Source organism: Cylas formicarius, unplaced genomic scaffold (assembly GCF_029955315.1).
Source record: "Cylas formicarius isolate icCylForm1 unplaced genomic scaffold, icCylForm1.1 PGA_scaffold_7__23_contigs__length_41026272, whole genome shotgun sequence".
Lineage (NCBI taxonomy): Eukaryota > Metazoa > Arthropoda > Insecta > Coleoptera > Brentidae > Cylas > Cylas formicarius.
Window position 1 is genome coordinate 9,409,549 of NW_026844352.1, and position 22,910 is coordinate 9,432,458.

Here is a 22,910-nt window from a genome sequence, read left to right on the forward strand (position 1 = left end):
GCAGATAGAAAGCAACTAAGAATAGAAAGTATACATAAATTGCATTGAATCACCACATTATCTTCATAATAAAATGTCATACATAAGCAGAACTTTAGATTTCGCAGACAGACATCATCTTATCTAAATAAGAAAGTTTTTGTGGAATTGAAATTTTTAGGTTAACCCCATTTAGGACTATATATAAAATTATGTAGGTATGGCATTCGAGGTCTGCCTTTGGATCTTATAACCTCTTATCTCCAAGGTGGACAGCAGTTTGTGGAATACCAGAATGGCCGTTCGTAACTTAGATTGGCAAATAGCGGTGTATCCTAGGGCCCTGTCCTGGTCCCATTGCTGCTTACACATTAAAAAAGTGACCTATATCATTTCTTATCTTCTAACCACTGCGTGTTATTTGCCGACGATACATCTTTTACTTCATCTGCTATGAATGCTGAAGAACTATCCATTAAAGCAAATATGTTGGAGAATATAGCAAATGTTTGGTGCACTCCAATTATATCGTAAATAGTGCCTTGCTTCCTTGGTGTTCGGATTGATGACAACCTGAATTTTAAACATCATAATTAGAATGCAGAAGAAATCCATTCGTTTTGTTGCAAATATATGGAGATCATTGTCAAACTTATTTTCAAAAATTTATAGTGATACCTCTTCCTTGCATCTTTATCCACTATCAGTTGTTAGAGATCCACAGAACGAAAGGAGACTTTGCAGCTAATTCCGATTGCTACACTTGTTCGACTCGTTCTGTCTGCTTAGAGAGTTTAGGTTTACACTCAGGAAATCTGAAAAAAATTCTATAGATCTGCGACTATACAACGTATTGCCGAGATCTGCAAGAGGTTTGAGTAGCCCAAACAGCCACAGCGGTATTGTTTTTACTCGGTACGAGCATACAACTATATTTGTTTTTCATTTATGTTTATCTAATTCTCACGTTCTTGTGTTGTGCATTGTTTTAGAACTATATCAACAAATTCGATTAATGTTGATGAATTTATTATTCGATATCGTTCGAATTACATCATGAAATTTAATATCGAAACTCCTGAGAACGATAGCACGAGAATACTTTGTCAGAACAGATTAGCTGAAAAATTCAGGCCTGTGAAAATTTTAAAGTGAACATAACACAAAGCGCAACAGAAGCAATATGTGTAAGAACAGTACACCAAAAACAATTAACCCTGGTTTACAAATAAAATAAAGGACCTGGCAAAAAAAAAGAAAACCGCTTGTATCAGATATATTAATAACCGAAATACAGCTGAATATGAGAAGTACAAAGAGACTAGAAATAGAACAACCAATGCGATCAAACAATTGATGCAGGAAAATTGGGAAAGATTTTCTAAACATATGGAAAACGATCTGTATGGCGGACAAAAGAAGATATGTGGTCTGTTGAAGAATAGGAAAAGGCAGGTAGATGATAAATAACGTCAAAATGGAGGAATGGATAACCACTTTCAAATATATACTAAGACGTCTAATATCAGAAAGAGCTATCGTAACCAAATAATATCAACACTCATAACTAAAATATCACATTAGAAGATGTACAATCAACTAGAAAGCAGCTTAAAAACCGAAAATATCCGGGCACCGATAACATACCAAATGAGTTACTAAAATGAATGGGGGAAATTAGTAGAAGAAATCACAAGTCTGTACCAAATCATAATTCGCACAGCACAGATCCCCTCTGAGTGGAAAACAAGCATAACCATTCCGGTATGCAAGAAAGGGTCAAGAAAGGATCCTAATAACTATAGAGGAATAACCCTATTGTGCTCTCCATTGAAGCTATCAAAAGCAAAAGATTACGAGGACTATAGAGACTTCTGAAGGTTTTAGAAAAAAACGATCCACAGTGGACGCCATATTTATTCTTTGGCAACAAATGGAGAAGTCAATAGAATTTTATGTTTCTCTGTTTTGTCGATTTAACGAAGGCATTCGATAGAATAAATCCCCAAGACGTGATTAACATTCTAATTGAAAATAACATTGATTCCAAATATATAGGAATAATCAGAGAACAAAATGTTAACAATAAAAAGAGGATTAAAACAGAAAACGGCCTCACTCAAGAACTTTTAATAAAGAGCGGTATCAGACAGCTTAAGCCCTACACTACTTAGCATCGTGATAGGTAAGATAATCAATAGTGCGAAAATAATGAATGGTGGTTATCAAATGGGAAATAACTCTCTGAACATTCTCTGCTATGCGAACGATGCAGTTCTTGCAGCGGAGAATGAAGATGACCTACAACGACGATTACATAAACTCAAGGAAACTTCAAAGAGATATAACATGATCATCTCCACGGAAAAGACACATGCTATGGTGATTAGCAAAGTATTGATCCGGTGTAAGTTGTAAACGAGAAGATCACTGGAACAGGTCAAGATATTCAATTACTTAGGGGTCAACATATCCAGCTCCAGAGATGTGATAGAGAAAATTCGAGCAAAAGTTAATAAAACGACACGTATTTTAGTATATCTGAGATACATGATCTGGCAGACAACAGCAGACAACTCAACAGCAAAATGAATGCCTCGAACCGCGGAAATAAGAATACTACGGAATTTAAAAAGAGTCACTCTAAACGATCAGATGCGCAGCGAATCCATTAGAACAGAGCTAGGTATACAAGTAGATACTATTGGAGCAACCATGTGGACAGGATGAGGTCAGTAAGATTAACAAAGGACACAAAATCCGGGCACAAAACGGCCGGGTGTACAACGATGGCGAGATAGCTGGACGTCTCCTTGACAACAGGCACTATTAGCTAGATTAAACACTGCATGGCCCTAGTCAAAGAAGAAAAAGATTTTATCATTTTCCAAGTTATCAAACAGAATGTTAAAATTACAAAGATATCTAAGAAACTCTGGGGTTTACGGTATAGGGAAACCCGACACCATGAAATAATAAATGATATTAATTGACACAATTTAAACTTGATTATAGGAAATTAAAACACATCGCAGGTAAAAATTTGAATTAATGTATTCCTAGAATGAAAAAACAATCAATATCAGATCAGTATTTTTGTTTACTTTGATATTAGCTAGAATGCAGTTGTAAAATTTCTATTGCAAATATCCTGTTCCATTTCCGGACCTCTCAAGCCGAATGAAGTCTGCCATAAGGTTATTTCTTGTTGGGTTGTTGGATAATAGATCTGTATTTTAGATAGCGTGCAATAGGTACTGCATTATGTTCGAATTCGAATTCGAAAATACGAACGTCTGTCTAAAATGCCTTGCCATTATAACAGGATTGATTCTAAGCGAGAATAGAATGAGCAGAGTGAAAGTGATATATTTTTAAATAGAAATAGCTTTGGGATAATTTTTTTGACAGGTTTATATTTTCCCATGCTAATCCTGCGTCCAAATAAACTCCAAGGAATTCATTTTCCCGTGCACACCGAGGCAAACGGTGTTGTTCGATATTGGTATTTCTCACAGTTATGGTTCACGCTAAGCTTTTCTTCAAAATTTCCGGCAAATCCGGATGATCTGATCTAATACAAATATATTTTTGAGTTACGGATGGAAGGCTATTTGAAAAAGTTTGTTTTAACTAATTCTGTAAGCTGTGTAAAAAGTATAAACTTTTGACAAATTGACAATCTTAAGTTATAATACGAGGTCATCTATTAAGTGTCTCAACCAAAGTACCGGCCAGCGCGACACTGTGGTAAAACAAGTTACGTCGCCCTTGGAGGGCTTTAAGCCAGAATTCTACCTCAAATTAGTATTCCGTTGCCAAACACAAGTGTAAGCAAGGACTGACACGGCACGGCGCTCTGCTTTCTAATACAATTTGGAAAATAAAGTTATATAGTTGCAATTTTTTTTTGCCTGTTTGTTGATTTATTGTGTTGGTCGAGACGTCAGTTACATTTTTTTCGTTTGCCCGATAAAAAAAACGAATAAATCGTCTATTCCATATCCCTCTCTCGAAATAAAAATACTCCATTCAATATGTTTTTCATTTAGCGGATTGGATTCGACGTGGCCCCGACACGACCGCAATACCGAGCGGGATTTGTTCTCCACGGAAAATTAAACATTATTTTTTGCTCAAAATATTTTTTTTGCGCACGTTAAGAATTTCGCGAGTCTATTGGGTGATTAAGTGCCTTATTCCAGATACATTCCAAAAACAGTAATTAAATTGCAAACATTTCGGTTGAGACCTCGGGAAAATGGATCAAGCACAGATTTAATAAGTGAATAGTTTGTAATAGAACCATTTTCTTTTAAATGACGGATTTATATTAAGTTTCTATGTACAGTCTCTGATATATTGGCTGTCAAAATACGGAAACAAAATGACAAAGTACATTTCGTGTTGCAATAGTATACGAATTTTTAATTTCATAATTTTTCTAACCCACATTGTATTGACACGGATATCGTCTTTTTCTTTTCTAAAAATGAACAGAATCTATGATTTTTTTCAAAGTGATTTTTCGCCGAACTAAATAATAAGTTACCATCTTATTTGCTAAAATTCGGGATAATTTTTGACTAATAACCCGTAAAGTGTTTTTTTTCTCCAAAAATAGAACTATTTTGAATCATAAGCTATTATCTTGATTCGGGTTTAAAGGCCGTCGTCGGTTGGAATTACTTTCTAACGTTTCGCTAGCACGAGTGGCGAGCTTCTTCAGAGGTCCTTCCATCTCCGATGTTGGACGTAGACTGACGATTTCTCCTGCGCAGGTTGTATTTATGCCGATTGGTGGTGGGCGGGGCTTGTTCCACTTCGGTTGGTCTCGGGATATCGATCGGTACTGTTCGGGCGTTCCTAAGGATCGGGTTCCAGATTTGGTTGAGTCTAAGGGTCTCCTCCATTCTGTTGAAATTGTGTTGGTGTTTTTGTATCTCAATGGCTTCCCTGACTAGTCTGTTGTGATAGCCGTTGACCGGTGCTAGTAACTTACAGCTCTCAAAGTGTATCCTGTGTTCCCCGCTGCCCAGTGCGTGTTCAGCTACTGCAGACTTCTCTGTCTGTCCTAGCCTGCAGCTTGCTTTATGCTCCTTAAGTCTCGTTCCCATTGATCTCTTGGTAGTTCCGATGTAGACCTTTCCGCATGAACACGGAATGCGGTAGACACCTGCAGCTGAAAGTGAGTCCCTGTTGTCCTTCGCTGACCTGATGGTTTGCTGGATCTTCTTTGTAGGCTTAAAGATTGTTTTGATGTCGTGTCTTTCAAAATACTCTACCAATCCTGTCGGTGACACTCGGAATATACGGCAGATATGCGTGGTAGGTGGAGGGTCGTTGTTTGGTATCCCGTGATCTTGATGATCTTGAGTTCATTGATCTCTCGATCTCCCTCTTGCTGTAGCCATTTGCCTCGAACGCAGTTTTCAGGTGTTCAAGTTCCATCTGGAGGTTATCCGGTTCGCAAATCCTTCGGGTTCGTTCTGTCAGGGTTCTGATAACCCCATACTTTTGACTTGGGTGATGGTTGGATAGAGCATGCAGGTATCTGTCCGTATGGGTTGGTTTTCTGCAAACTGTGTGGTCCAGCTTGTTACCTCGCTTCCTCACTAGGACGTCCAAGAATGCAAGTTTTTGGTCATTTTCAGTCTCCATAGTAAACTGGATGCTGGGATGCTGACTGTTGAGATGCTGCAGAAAGTTGTTGAGCTTGTCCATACCATGTGTGCAAATCACGAAGGTGTCATCCACGTACCGGAACCACGTTGCTGGCTTGTACTCTGAGGTCTCGATCGCTTTTTCCTCAGTGAGACGACGTCGAAGCTCACAAGGATGCCGTTTTGTTCAATATTGATATCTTGAATCTTGCGCACGAAGTCGGTGGAGTCCCTGATGTAACTGGTGCCGTATCCTACGTGTGGTTGGAGCAGCGATGCCAAGTGTTTAGCCAAGTAATACGTTGGTGATCCCGGTGCGCTAACTATTGGTCTTAACGGGACATCTACTTTGTGTATCTTAGGTAGTCCATAGCGCCTTGGTGGAACAGTCTCCGTCCTCACAATGCGCTTCTTGATTTCTTCTGACAGTGATAATGACTGGATGAGCCGGTTGGTAAGACGTAGTCTAGCTTTCGTCGGATCCTTTTTCAGAGGTTTGTAGCTTCCCGGGTCCAAGAGTTCCTCAATCTTCCTTTCGTAGTCCTCGGTCTTCAGAAGAACGGTTGCGTTTCCTTTGTCCGCTGGGAGTATGATGATACCCTCATCCGTGTTCAGGCTATGCAGTGCCAGTCCTTCACTTCACGTCAGGTTAGTCTTGGGTGGTTTTGCCTTCCTGAGGAAGTTGGCTGTCTCGATTCGTATCTCTTCGGCATGTTGGTCCGGTAGGTTCTTGATGGCTTCTTCCGTGCTGGAGATGATCTCTTCAATCGGAATGTGACGGGGAGTGATTGCGAAGTTCCCTCCTTTGGTTAGCACTGTTCTCTCGACCTCCGTGAGTACTCTGTCCGTTATATTGACCACGAGTCGCTCACTGTCTAGGCTTGCTGTTTTGGGCGTTTGTTTTGTCGCAAACTTCTCGTACTTCCTTATCTGTTGCTCCTTTGTGCGGTCCACTTCGTGCGCAAGATTCAAGATATCAATATTGAACAAAACGACATCCTTGTGAGCTTCGACGTCGTCTCACTGTTTACCAAAGTACCTCTGAAGAGTTGCTTGGACCTGGTGAACAGGATATTTCTTGTCGATATTTGCAAACTTTTTGAAGTCTGTCTGACCGGTAGCTATTTCGTGTGGAAGGGAAACTTCTGCGAACAGGTGGACGGAGTGGCAATGGGAAGCCCATTAAGCCCGGTTATAGCCAACTTATTTCTGGAACACTTTGAGGAAAAAGCGATCGAGACCTCAGAGTGCAAGCCAGCAACGTGGTTCCGGTACGTGGATGACACCTTCGTGATTTGGAAACATGGTATGGACAAGCTCAACAACTTTCTGCAGCATCTCAACAGACAGCATCCCAGCATCCAGTTTACTATGGAGACTGAAAAAGACCAACAACTTGCATTCTTGGACGTACTAGTGAGGAAGTGAGGTAACAAGCTGGGCCACACAGTTTACAGAAAACCAACCCATACGGACAGATACCTGCATGCTCTATCCAACCATCACCCAAGTCAAAAGTATGGGGTTATCAAAATCCTGACAGAACGAGCCCGAAGGATTTGCGAACCGGATAACCTCCAGATGGAACTTGAACAACTGAAAACTGCGTTCGAGGCAAATGGCTACAGCAAGAGAGAAATCGAGAGATCAATGAACTCAAGATCATCAAGATCACTGGATACCGAACAACGACCCTCCACCTCCAACGCATATCTGCCGTATTTTCCGAGTGTCACCGACAGGATTGGTAGAGTATTGAAAAGACACGACATCAAAACAATCTTTAAGCCTACAAAGAAGATCCAGCAGACCATCAGGTCAGCGAAGGACAACAGGGACTCGCTTTCAGCTGCAGGAGTCTACCGCATTCGGTATTCATGCGGAAAGGTCTACATCGGAACTACCAAGAGATCAATGGGAACGAGACTTAAGGAGCATAAAGCAAGCTGCAGGCTAGAACAGACAGAGAAGTCTGCAGTAGCTGAACACGCACTGGGCAGCGGGGAACACAGGATACACTTTCAGAGCTGCAAGTTACTAGCACCGGTCAACGGCTATCACAACAGACTAGTCAGGGAAGCCATTGAGATACAAAAACACCCACACAATTTCAACAGAAAGGAGGAGACCCTTAGACTCATCCAAATCTCGAACCCGATCCTTAGGAACGCCCGAACAGTACCGATCGATATCCCGATACCAGCCGAAGCGGAACAAGCCCCGCCCACCACCAATCGGCATAAATACAACCTGCGCAGGAGAAATCGTCAGTCTGCATCCAACATCGGAGATGGAAGGACCTCTGAAGAAGCTCGCCACTCGTGCTAGCGAAACGTTAGGAAGTAATTCCAACCGACGACGGCCTTTAAACCAGAATCAAGATAATAGCTTTTCAACGGGCCGCGAAAGCCTTAACCTATTTTGAATTATATTTTTGGTTAGAAAAAAATATTGATTTGCGGTTGTTGGGCCTTTATTTGATTATCTAATAACGTAACAAAGGTCATATCGTTGAATTTATTATTTTATCAGAAATTTATCTGCTTTGGGATTATATCAGAAAATCCCACCTAATGGAAAGGTAAGCATCACAACGCGTCACACAAAGAAAGAATGTTAAAATAAGAAAAGCCCCTTTTAACAACTTCAAGTTTATTATAGTATATTATGCAACAAGTGGGGGAAACGGCAATTGACTTAAAAAGTTTACCACACGTGTTGCATACTATACGTTTTCTACGACCCTTAGTTTCTGGGTACATTTTCGCAAAACAACACGAATACATTCACTGACATGACCGTAAGAATTGACAAACGTCAAAATTCAAACCGTGCGGTAATATCTCCGAAAATGTCGCACAATGATACTTTCCATACGCAATATCGGTGTATAATTAGGTATTGCACAGAAGGGAATAGAAAAAATGTATTTAATATTGTCGCAACCATTTCAACCCCATTCGGCAGCAACGAACCCCAATCGATATTTTGCAGAAATTAAATGTCTGAAGTTTGGGTTTTGTTATTCAAAATCAGAATATTATAAAATAATGTACGTGGTTCCCCATGCAATCCAAAGGCGTCATTTACCCTTCAAGATAGGATTGATCGAACTAAATAACTGTGTTGGGTTCCTCTTCTTCTAAGCAAAGCAATAAGTAAGGACATAAGTAGCAAATTGTTAATATTAAAATATATACACTTACTTTTTTTCCAAGGGATCGCAGTCTAAACCAGCCACAACTAAGAATAAAAACATGTTTTTCTCTAAACATGAAAAAAAAATTATTACTTAATCCCAACAATCAGTGGAAAAGGATCGCAAACAAAAACAAAACTCTGACAAAACATATTCCGCTTAATAGAAACAAGAGTTTTGAATTTGTTTCAGTTTTCATTGTCCCTTTAAGTTCCAAACAACAAAGAAGGCACAAACTTAACTATTCGTTTGGTAAATTATTTCTTCTACCCTCAACTTTAAAATACTAAATTAAAATACTTTTTTGTACATGATCAAAGTGAACAATAATAGGTGAATAACAACTTCCACATAAACTTTCTCAAATGTATTCAATTTCGGGGCGTTGGGAACGATTCAGCCTCCAATTCGATTCCAACTAACGTTTCACGTTATAATAAATAGCAATTACGGTGTTAACAATAAATTAACGCGAATAAACTCTGGTCCGCTGAGTTGACGCTTCCGAAAGCTAATTAAAACATATTTTATCCGTGTCCTCGTGTATAAAACTGAACCCGCCGTACTCTCGTGGGTAATTATTTTGTTCATAAATTAAAATTTTAAACACGCTAACAAATCGCTTCTCTGGTAATTTTATTACGTAACCAGATGTGCACCCAAAAACCCATAATTCATCTGAGTTTCGATGTCGGTATACATTAGATTCACGAATAGTTTAGCCCGCGAATTTTTGACCGAAACTTTAACTGAATTAATTTAATCAATCGCCAGTCCATTGGTCAGTTGAATTGAATCGTCAAACCGTGTTTAAAGAAATCTCGGATACGAAAAGATTAGAATTCTGCTGAAGATATGCAAATAGCACAGGTCTACAAAATTAAACTTTTTGACAGATGTATTTATTTTGAAAACTGATTTTATATAATTTTGGCAGGTAGATTTCAAAAATTCTATGCATTTATTTGTAAGGTAAGGTAAGGTTTTTTTGCAAATATTGAAGAAAAAATAAAGATATTTCTAAAATAATTTATTTTTTTATTCTGTAAAAAAGTGGAATCCTAATTTAAGAAAATTAAAAAAAAATTACTCCTACTTTTTTGAGTGAAATATTCGTCTGTTTTCCAGAATGCTGCGTGGTCCGGACATTCGCCTGTGTGACTTAAGATCGTATACCAGCAGTTCCCAAGAAACTTATCAATTACTTCTTTAAATGAAAATCAGGCATTTTTCTCGACATTGGCCATTACGTTTTGAAAATCCTTGTTTTTGGATAATGTTCTTATCTGCGACCCAACAAAAATACCTTCTTTTATCTTGGCATCAGATATGGCTGAACATTTATGGCACAAATTTTTCAAACACTGTCCATTTTTGTCTAGGGCTTTAACAAAGTGCTTCATCATGCCAAGTTTGATATGAAGAGGAGGCAGTAAAACTTTTTTGGGGTCAACTAAGGTATCTCCTAATAAATCCAATGTCTATCTCTCACCCGACTATCCCACTTACAAATAAAGCACGGGAATTTTGTATAAACCCCCTGTTGTCCTAGGAGCTTCCGCAGCACTTTAAGGGCACCACAAAGCATCCGCTGATGCTCCTGGTAGCTTATTTTCTTCAGAAAAATTTCATACGTTTCTTTTAAATGCACCGAATGTACAACGAGGCCAATTAGTTATCATTGTGCCTTTTATACTACGCAATAAACAGGCGCCAATCTTCTTTTATATATAGCACATTGCCTAATTTTGAAACTAAGTCAGGAATATTGTTGCAATACATTGGCGGTCTATATATAACTCTGTTTCGCTCTGGTTCAACACTTCAAACTCTCTGAAATCTGGTGTGAAATCTGAGTCATCTGTGTCGGTAGATTCCTCTAATTTTGACGATATGACGTTTTCTAGTTCATTTGGGGCCGTAGGTATGGGTACGTCTGATCCATGAAAAAACTTGACGAATAGCAGAGTCAAAATTGGGATACACAATTTGTTTCTTATTTTTTCTATTGAGTCCTTGAACGTTACACGAACAAAAATAACAATAATCGCTGTGGTTCCTAGACTCTCTCGATACCATAGGAACACCAAAGCTTAACCATTTCTTCCTACCTTTTTGCCAGTTTCTTAATGCTTCAACGCAAACGGAACAAACAGTATGAGGACCCCAGGTCCCCACATTTTTCACAAAAGAAGTTATAGTTTGCCTTTGCTTTCCTTCGACGTAAGTACGACAGATATTACAAAAGTTATTTGTATTGTTCACACAATACCTTCTTTAGACAATTTATACGCTCTAGAACTCTAGAAACACGCAACAACGAAGACTACAGTCGCGAACACAGTAGTACCACGACCAATATAACCAAACTGCCCATAAGCAGGTTACAACGCTGCTTTGATGCTTCTGGGCCTACTCTGTTGCTTTGCGGAGAAATCTAATATTATCCAGTGTTGCCAAATCACAATTAATTTCATAAAAATCAATTCATTTAAAAAACACGATTAACAAGGAACAAACATATTCATGTCCTTAATAAAATAACATTTTTTTAAAAAATGACGTAATAGAGTAAAATCGTTTTTTTGGAAAAATGGCCCCTAAAAATATACAAATAAGCAAACAGCTTTCAGACATCAAAATCATTGTAGACTTGTGTAATCATAAAAACTGTAGTAAGCGGATTTGAATAATAACGGAGCTCATATTTTTGTTACATTGTCTACGTTTTATCCTTTAGTATATATTATTATCATCGTTTCATTTTCAGTTTTAAATTCGCAGCTTTTAGAGGCACTTTCTAAGCAAAGAATCTTAAAATAAGTAATTCCAAGATCCGCAGAATAAGTTTTCCATCAGACAGAAAAACATTAAAATGATATCAAATAGGGTAGTTATTTTTTGCGACTGATTACACGGCATGTTGGCATTTAACATACAGAGGTTCGGTGGTTCTGTTATCACTGTGGCTAATGGTCAAAAAGCAGCACTTGAAATAGGTCTAGGCAAACTCAAATTAATTTGAAGGATAACTTGAAGTCCAGCCTTTTGTTTATTATAATCAAAAACTCATTACATGGTTATTAGTTTGGTTATTAGGAAAGCCTCATTTTTAATGTTCCTTTTTTACATTCAACTTACATATCCAATAAACGATACGATGTTTGTAAAACCCTTCTATGCATACTAAGGCGTTAGAATCCGTTGCCAGACAGTTTAAGTTTAAGTTTAAGTTTTATCTGCCCATGGAGGAGACTTGTTATAGAGCATCCATTGCTAATAACCAGTGAAAAAAATCCATCCACTAAAGAAAATAGCTTGTGCAACATCGTACAAATAATTTCTCGAACTGCTTTAGAAACGTGATAATTGTTGTAAGTGTTCTAAATTTCAAACAAAATTCAGAAATTAAGTTAGCGATTATCAATAGCCTTGATCCTGCCACCCCTTTGCAAATAAGATGTTGGTAATGAATTTGTCACTAACGGTTATCGTTTTTGTTCGTTTCGCTATGGTGTTACAGCAGCAGCGACCCTCTCATATTATTCCACAACACGAGAGCATAAACGCGAACCCAGTCTGGGTTCAACTGCAAACATTATTTGAAAGGTTGTTAGTTTATTTATATTCATTCTATATCAGTGAAATTAAACAAGACGACAAAGTGTCCAATACCCTCTACTGAGAAAATATTGATAGCACTGAGCTCTGTCGAAATACCTAGAAAAAAAGATGATGCACAAGAAATGTGGAATGATACTAGAGCCTGGATAAATGAAATAGTCAAAAAAAGCTGTACACCTGGAAAGATAGAGATAAAATCTAAATCTTGGTTATCTGATAACACTGTCAGTTTGCTGGAATCACGAAAACACCTAAAAACCTTGCCAGCAACAATATCTGATAAAGAGTTAAAATTGAAAAACATCAATAAAGAAATAAAAATTAGCTGTAGACAGGATAAAAACGCTCACATTCACAAAATCTGCATGGAAATAGAAAGGCACTCCGCAACCAACTAATCTAGGGAACTGTGAGTTTCTTCCCACACAATCCGGATGGCATTGCTGAAGTCTGGCGGAAATACTGCAATAAACTTTACAACGATGATGGACCCTCCAACACCGTAAACCATTCTACACTTACTGAACACGAAGCCAGGATTCTTAAATCGGAGGCTGAATGCGCCTTAAAGAGCCTCAAAAACAACAAAGGTCCAAGCATAGATGGCATAGCTGCAGAGATACTAATGTCAATAGGACAGCCAGTAGTTGATGTTTTACATTTTCTATGTAATCGAATGTGGAAGACAGGAGTTTGGCCAGGCGAATGGTGCAGCTCACTTTATATGCCACTGTATAAAAAGGGTAACCCAGCAGACTGAAATAACTACTGCATGATTGCATTAATACCCCATGCATGCAAAATTCTCCTACAGATCATTAATAACAGACTTAGATCATATCTACTACTCCAGATTGCAGAAGAACAAACCGGCCGCGAGGGTGCGAGAGAACAACTAGGAAATGTACGACAACTAATTGAGAAAGCTAGAGAATTTAACATCACAATGTACCTCTGTTTACTCCAAGGCTGGTAAAATGGCCAAAACTGTGGCAAATACTCAAAGAAATGGGGGTCCTTGACCACTTAATAATACTCATCCGATAGCTCTATGAACATAATTACGGTCTGATAAGAATCAACGGTGTCACATCAAAAAACAGGTTTCAAGCGATGAAGGGTGTCAGACAGGGATGTGTTCTCTCGCCCTTACTGTTCAACATATACATCAAATACATAATGAGGAACATTCTGGATAACTGGCAGAGTGGCATATCTGTAGGGGGAAGAAAAGTCAACAATCTGAGATATGCCGACGACACACTAATCATAACATCCAGTGTAGAAGAAATGGAATTTATTATGCACCATCTCCAGGAAACTAGTGCAAAATTTGGATTGAAATTAAATCCCAACAAAACTAATGTCATGATTGTTGACCGGCAAAACCAGAACCAACCCAACGTAAAAAACATAGCTGGATGAATAAGTACCTGTACTTGGGATCCTTAATTGACAATAGCGGTGCATGTGAATGTGAAATAAATCGAACAATTGCGCTAGCTCGAACAGCTGTAACTAAGTTAAGTAAGATCTGGAGAGATACAGTCATCACTAAAAACACCAAACTAAGATTGTTGAGTTCACTTGTGTTCCCGATTGCCACTTATGGACGGCCCACCGTACAAATGAGTCCATTCTTCAAGAACTAAACACTGAACTGAATCTGTCAGAAATGATAAATCGAAGCTTTCTAAAATTCATTGGCCATATTGCAAGAAGAACGGACTCGCTGCAACTACTAATAGTCAAAGGAAAGGTAGGTGGAAGACGGCCGCGCGGAAGGTCACCCAAAAGATGGATAGATCAAAGCAAGGATCTTATCGGCTATGGCCTTCATAAAACCGTAATCATGGCTCAGAATAGAACGGAATGGCACAATACCATAAGCACTGCTTCAAGAGCATCATAGTCACTAATCCCTTCTTAGGGAAATGGACTAAAAAGAGAGATATTAGTCCTTAATCATAGTTTGAGATTATCACTATGTTACATTAGAATGTTTGAAGTTGCAGGTTTCAACACTAAATAACTAAGTTCCAGATTCCTCGACAGAAATTTCCTGGAATCTGACTGTAGTTGAATAAAGGTCCAAGTACTCTAATATATATAACTAGCCGTTTTTGGTTCTTTTCTTAAATCTTTAAGCTGATTTTTGTACTGTTTTGTATGGCTTGTGGGAAATAGCAGGAACTCGGAGTATGACGTGAAATTAAAAAACAAAACAAGACCAACGAATCCAATCAGAAAAGCCAGAGAATACCGATGGATAAATGAAAGCTACATTATGAGAATCTCCTGGTAGCAAAGCGATCTGAATATCAAAGAACAAAAGATTACATTTGGAAAAACCACTAAACAGACAACTAAGGCATTCTCTCTCTTCAAGAAGCATTACCTAACTCACCGACGTCAGGTAATACCCAGCCGAGCTTCTAAAGTGAGTAAACTAATAGACTGCAAAACTTATTTCATTCTTGCTACCGACTGAACAAACTACCCTAGGAGCTGATATCAGTATTTAAGAAGCCAGATGCAGGGGGTTACAATGGTCTTAGTCTTAATCAGCCCACTATTTGGAAAAGCCTTACAGGAAAGACTTGGAAGTAATACAGGTCACAGAATTTGAGAGTATCCAAGTTGCTTTGTGCCCGGCCGGACTTGTTACAATATGTACCTGTACTCCAACAAATCACGGAAAAGATGAAGCAGTCGATCAGGAGGTTCATTTGGCCTTCATTGATATAGAAAAGGCTTACAAATCTTTCCTTAGGGTTTTTCTGTGGGAGGCTCTCGTCGGACTGACGAGGCCGCTTATCTCATGATCCAGAAACTGTTTAGAGAAAATTTATCCTATTTTAAAATTGGAAGAAAGTTGTCAAAACCGGCAGGGGTGCAGCCTATCACGGCTCCTTTTCAATGTTTTCGTTGGAGAAATAATGAACATATTTTTACATTAAGCTTGTCATATGACAAGTGGTTTTGGCACGAAATTCTAAAGATTTTAGGCTAAGAGGACTATAGAATGAATATGCAAAATGGGATCTGTAGCTCAATCTTAAAAAACAGAATACTTGCCAGTTAACACTGAACAGAACAGCGATAAGACGCGGGCATATCGAGACTAGAGAGAAAAACGAACCTCACAAGTTATGAGTGATACAGAGATTTAAGAAGCGTGGTTTGTAGGGGTTTGGGCATCTGTTAAGAATGCCAGACGAGCGATGACTAAGAAGGGTATTCGAGTGGACTCCTCCCGATCGAAGAAAAAGGAGTACACCAAAAAGATCTTAAAATTACACCATGAGGGAAGCAATGGCAGCTCGTGGCAGAACCATAATTTAATTATTAACCATTTGGGCAAAAAAATGTGGAATATGAAATATAAAATACGACTCACAAATTTGCAAATTAGCCAATTACATCTATACAAAGCATTTTTCACAATTTACTTGTCTTTATTCCCTCATGCAACATGGTTTCAACGTATATCATTTTAAAAATAGTGTAATATTCATGTTTACAATCTATAGTAACTCCTTGTCTTAAAATAGGACTTGGGTAATTTTTCGGATTTTCTTGAATTGTAGCATTATCCATAACTTAAACAGGAGGAATGAGATCTAACATTTGTTTCTTCCAGATAATAGATGTTCCTGTTTTTCCTTCGAACTGCTTTCAGATATAGTCGTGGTCATTAGATAATTTCTTTATAAATATATTCTTTATTAAAAGGATTTTTTACAACGAAAATTCATTTCCTTCATAGCGTTCCACTATTTCTTCTCACCCTCGGGGGGAACGAAACCATCCTTTTTCATTTCAGACATAAGTTTATCCAACTGGTGGCAGTCTTCTCATTTTCATTTATTACCTATTCTTTCCTGTACTTTCTTGACCTTAAATTTTCAGATATACATTTTCTGATTTCCAGAAAGTGCAATTTTGCTAATCCGTGTCTTAGCAACAAATTCAGACACTTAGATACAGGTAGGTTAACTACCTTCCAATCTTGGTTTATAACTTACGGGTATTAAGAAACAGAGATAAATTTATGTAAAACGATGAAAAAGCTATTAAACTAAATGATTCAATTATCAATTTGAATTAATCCAAACCCGTTGTTTCCATTGCTTTGTCAATTTCATATGTTGTAAAGATAATTACGGAATAATTAGTTTTCTGTACCGCATTGTTCACTATGGACAATCGTTTAAAATAGAATGCATAATAAATGAAATCATTTTAATTAAAGAACTTCGCTGGAAACCCTATATGCACAACTGAAATTAATACAAAAATGTGAGTGGTACAATTTTTTATTCTGATATGTCAAACTATTATGATATTTGACTGTTATAGTTTAAGTGCGATGACAAATCAGACCGCTTTCAAAATGCCTTGCCATGGCCACTTGCCTCAGTTCAAGACAAACAGCTTTTTGTCATTAATTGATACTTTAAAAATTAGAAAATATGTAACTTCTGGCATGTTTTTTTGTATATGTTTTAACTTAATAGGATAAACGATACTGAACCAGCAGAATGTCCAATACTTTCGAGATTGTGAACTTCCTCTAACAACTCCAATATGGCAAATTATTTCATAGGAATTTATGAAATTTTTATGACAAACTGAGTATGCATATTTTTTTGCAATACTGACCCGCAAAAGTTCCAATCAGAGATCTTTGGGCTAAATAAAAGACGGCATTCTGCGGTATAATTAAATCCAATTTCTTCTGAGAATCTCGAAACGTTTTTGTCCCTCAAAAGCAATAAGGAAAGCATTCGGCCACGTCGCCAGACGCTTAAACTCGCAAACAATTCCCGAATAGTCCTTAATTTAACCGGAAACATCCCATTAATGCGAACGACGTATACTCTGCTCTATAAAATTTCAGGTGAAACGATCGAGGCAAAAACGCACGAAGACGTGACGATGCTCTTCAGCGACATCGTCGGCTTCACTTCGATTTGCTCCACTGCCACCCCGATGATGGTGATTAATATGCTTCAGGAACTATACAATCAATTCGACGTATTTTGCGGCCAGTTAGATGTGTACAAGGTAACCTAACTAACTAATTATAAGTTATACTCGGGTTTTTATTGAAACAAGAATTCCCTTAGGTACACAACTGAACGTATAAAACTTAACTTTAGGTAACTTAGTTTAATAAAGCAACACTCATGGTAGTCAAAATGTTTTCATTACTCGATGTTCTAAAAAACACTGGAATAATGTAATTTAATAATAATGCTGCATTTTTGACAACAAAAAAGTTTTTTAATGTCTCCGCTTCTAGGACAGAGGGATTGTCTAGTTTTTGCAGAAATTGTGACTGGTGGTGCAGAACTTTGCTATTTTTTTTCTTCATTGCCTAGGCCATTTGTCCGAATGATAGGCAATGAGTCGCATACGCAAATCTTGAAGGTAGCCCATTCGCCTCAATTATTCAACTTTTTTTGATTCTTTGAATATAACGCGGCCTGTTAATCCCACCTGTGTCTATTTTTCTGAAAAACACAGTAAGGGGCCTACAGTTAGTTTTTCTGGAGGTTCCACACATCAATAGGTTTCACGGACCTTAGGCAGACAATAAAGTTATGGTCTGTTCATAGACATAAGAAAGTGACCAGTTGCTTTTGAATGGGATTATCCAAGGGTGGTGATTAACATACAATGCAACAAGCTTATTACCTAAAGTTTCGGAATTTAAATTCAGGTAAAATTGCGGTCCGTAATAGAAAATAATTTTACACCTACCTGTGTTTAATATTCTTTGGTTTGGTATAGTTTAAGTTTATTAGTAATCATTCTTATTTCGTGTGTAATACAGCGTGTGTTGAATCGTGTGTGAATTATGCAAAATATGTGCGAGTCTAGAGTATCTCAGGAGATGCTCCCGCCCAAATGTAGATAACGCTATTCTATTGAAACTAAGGAAGTTATGAACAATGTTTATTTGACTCTCATTGAACGTGGTGCCAGCACGCAAGCATCTTTAGAAGAAGCGGCCACATTGACGAAAATTCCAACATCAACTGTATGGAAAATTGTGAATAATCCCATTTCAGCGACGCAAAAAAAGAAGCGATGCTGACATTTTCTCGAGTGTAGATGAAAGTGATCAAGATACAATACGGCGTAAAATTTACCAGTTATACGAGGAACAAAGCGTGCCGACATTAGACATCTTAATTAGGAGACTTGAAAAAAATGAAACCGGTGTTAAATGTGGTGTGGAAGTGTATTCAACACATGGGTTTTTGATTTAAAAAAATTGACAAAAGCCAAGTTATAATGGAATTTTTTAGAATTCGGAAATGGCGACTGGAATATCTAGAAAAAATTTGGATTTACACAGAACAACAAAGGCCAATTATTTACTTGGATGAAACCTGCTTCGACACTTATGATACCCTGGAAAAGGGTTGGGTTGACTCAACTGATAAGTGTAAAACAAACGCGCCATCAAAAAGAAGTAAAAGAATAACTATTTTGCATAAAGATGGTTGGATTCCAAAAGGACTTTCTCTGTCTGCGAAAATTATTAAATATTCTTCTCTGGATTACCATGAAGACACCACCGCTGATTTATTTGAAAGTTGGTTGAAAAACAAACTAGTTCCAAACATTCCTCCTAATAGCGTCATTGTAATGGACAATGCAAGTTATCAGTAGACAGTTCACTAAAACCCCTTCCTCATGCGACACAAAAGCAACAATCCAAAACTACATGTATAATGACATTTATTTTCACGAAGATTATACCAAAAAGCAATTAGTTGACAAAGCTTGAACCTACAAAACTGAAATCTGTCATTCGTCGTAACAATGTTTTTCCCCGAACAATCGTATATCCATATTGCAAATAATATAGAACAAATAATAATTAGGACAGGCGTGATAGAGATAGTGATACTGATATATTATGTGAATGATTTTAAGTAATTTAAGTAGGTAATAAAAATAATTTGTAATTTTATTTTAGATTTATACATAAATACATACATAAATAAATAAATATTGTTAATTATCTTTCCTAACAAAACCCCAAAAATTAAATTTTAAGCACGGACCTGTTCGGCCATATTTCATTCTTACAGCTTGCCCGGATCTTTCCTTAATTCGTATCAGTTAGTCACATTCTTATAACTATCAACTGACTTTACATGTCATTTTTGATGGGGACCCTCTAGAGAGTTATGATTTCCAAGCCATATTTAGCTGAATTGTTGGGAACGTACTGTCTGGAATATATTCTGATATTGAATAATATTTTTGGCTGCTTATAGCGCGGTGTTCAAAAACACTTCGTAAACAGTTCACAAAAAAAACTACTTAACCTTATTGTAATAAGAAAAAGAATTAGAAGGCGTATTACTGCCTTTATTTTTATTTGGTCGGTCTTATCAGCAGCAGGGGTATTTGGACATTTGGACATGGTTCTCCGTTTTTGTGTTGTGCATTTGGATTAGACATTCGTATAGTATAAGCTCAAATGTGATGGTCCAGTAATAAATTGATCAATGCCTAAATTACGATTTTTCGAAGTCTTAGATAGAACTAAACATCCGATTTATCATGGAAAAGTAAATTTCGTATTTCATATTTCAAAAAGTTAAAATAGAATTGGTTGGGCCTTTTGTACCCCCCCCCCCCCCTCCCCCTAACGACCGTGTGCATCTTAGGGAAAATAGTGGATATTCATAAGTATATCGCTAGATGACGGGCAATGCTTGGCCATCCACCGTCCCCCTGGGAAGATCTTGTGTCATACAAAATTTGCGGTGTTAAAATGGAAAGCAATAGCATTTAGAAGAAAATAATACAAACAAATTCTTGAAAAATGGAACTTATTACCATTTAATTGTTACCTATTTTTCAATTTTATTTATATTTATACATGTCAGATTCTGCGTATTGGCGGCTTACGTGTTGACTATAGCTTTATAAATATTAATTATCATGTCTCTTTCAAACTCTTATTATTCAGCATTGATCAGATTTTATAATTTGCTCACCTATTTATCCTGTCGCTAAAATAATAATAATAATAATAATAATAATAATGATAATCATAATAATCATAATAATCATAATAATCATAATTATAATTATAATTATAATTATAATTATAATTACATTTATTTCAGCAATTAGACAATACATTCAAAAAATATACATCAAATACACAATGAATTTGAGAAATTTGTGCGCGCATTTCTTCAGTCTAATGCAACTTACCTTACTAGTTATGGCTAAGTTCATATAAATATTTCAATTGAATACTTAAATTAAAATTATTAAATTAAATTTTATTCACAGTTAATTTATCACTTCCAGAATGTCATAGTCTATACTAAACAACCAGAAATTAATAAGCCTCCAAATTTTTGAATATTCCCTACTTTACAAATGTATTGGAAGGGCGGTATATATTCTAGGGGCTGCAAATAGAAGGCTCCTCTGCACTGTAGTGAACTATACCATCGGTACTGGCATTGATACAAATCTGGATTTTACCGAATGGCTGATTGTTTCTTTACGAATTTTGTAAGGACTTAATAGTCTGGTGACTGGTTTAATGTAGATTGTGACGACACTTGGTACTTTCAGTAAACAATTTTTTAGAAGCATATAGTTTGTTTTTAAATAATATTATATTCAAACCACGCTTCTGGCTAATTGCTAGCGGTTGAAGAGCCTTATCCCCTGCAGCACCCCAGACACATACACGATAAGATAAAAATGCTTCATCCAAAGATTTATATATCCTACTAAAGGAACTCTTGGACAAACTTTGACGTAATATAAAAAAATATGGAATAATTGCGAATTTTCAAAGTGATATAATTGACGTGGTCATCTCATCTAAGGTTCTGATCAAAAACTACCCCTAAATATTTTAACTTTTTCGTAGAATTTATGTAAAAATCCCATTTACAATTCATGTCATAGCAACAGTCAAATTTATGAATTTTTATTCTTTGAAAGTCTGAAACACAAGCATTCGTCTTGGAATAACTAATAAATTGGGTTTACTCTATATTAAGTGACAGCGGGCTAGAATCAAGCCATCTATTTACCAGTAATTTTTCAGCCTTTGCGACAGTTTCTTTTCAATTATTATTTCGGTAAAATAGAAAATATCTCATTCATATACAATGTAAACAAGATTGGCACACCATACCCGACTGGAAGAAAGCAGCCCAGGATGTCACCTTTTGCGCTCTATCTTGTAGGTATTATTTAAGCTTTTTTTGTTTTTACTAGCCCTCCAATACCTAAGTCTTCAAGTCTCTCCAGCAACATATGGTGCGACACAGTGTCGAATGCCTTGGCCATATCGAGAAAGACAGTAATACACTTTTTTCTGTCATTAAAAGATCAGACAGCTACCTTGATCAACTCATCTTCGGTGCCTACTTTTTTCCTAAAACCAAATTCATTTGTGTTGAATGAGGCGTTTTTTCTAAAAATTGTTTTATTCTAATTTCAATACACTTTTCAATTCGACATTTGGTCTCTCGAACCTGGGAGGGATAGTAACGGATTCCTTAAAAATGTCTGGGAAGACTCCCTTGGAGGATACCAGATTAACCAAATATGGTATCGGCGTAGTCAAATATTTATGTTTTTCTAATTAGATCCCACGTATTTTTCAGCGATTTAATTATTTCTATTAATTCTTTCTCTAGCATTAGCGACAAAAATATACTCAAATTACTATTTTTCTGTTTACAACTTACATTTTTTGCATTTTTATCTTCCACGCAAGTGTTTCCCCCACACTGAATCCCTCGGCTATGTCCTTGGATTTTGTGTAGGCAATATTGTCCCTGCAAACAACACTGGAAAATGCTTTGGACTTTTTGACATTCCGGCGCCGCATTTGACAGTCATGAGGTAAAGGGTTTTCTAGGTGCCAATGTTTAAGTTGTTTGATATGTATAACAAAGGATGCGATCCGTAGTTTTCCCAATATAATTTGGCGAATCCACAATTTTTTTTTATTCTCATATGAATTAAAAGTTTGTTGATGAACCGTATAGATGACACAATTCCATTAAAACGTCTCGAAATTTCCATCCAGTTTTGTCGGTATTTTACGGAAAGCTTTAAAAGGGCAAACAAAAACCCTCCGGATTTTCCACACACTTAAAATGTTAAGAAAACCGAAAGCGGCAGCCCGAAGCCACAGCAAAAGCAAAGTTTGTTATTGCGAGTTTTAATGAATCAAAATTGGAGAAGTTCCTTTCCTGCCAAAGTTTGTTTCTAAAAAGTTGCTCAGTTAATGGTAAGCAGCAGACCTTTTTAAAAAATAAAAAATATATTTTTAATTTTTTATATTCTGAATTGAGTTCTCGGTAATAAATACCACAGATTCTTTGAATTAAAATTTCATTTGAGTGAATACAGAATGCAACCATGGCGCA

The 22,910-nt window shown here is 37.0% G+C and overlaps 1 protein-coding gene across 2 annotated transcripts in view; it reads left to right on the plus strand.

The window, feature by feature from the left end:
• Positions 1 to 22,910, plus strand: part of LOC132705243 (head-specific guanylate cyclase) — a 199,471-nt gene that overhangs the window by 152,230 nt on the left and 24,331 nt on the right. For both annotated transcript variants that reach the window (XM_060675723.1, XM_060675724.1), the window contains exon 11: positions 17,369 to 17,535. In XM_060675723.1, the coding sequence (XP_060531706.1) occupies positions 17,369 to 17,535 (167 nt within the window). The remainder of the gene's footprint in view (positions 1 to 17,368; positions 17,536 to 22,910) is intronic.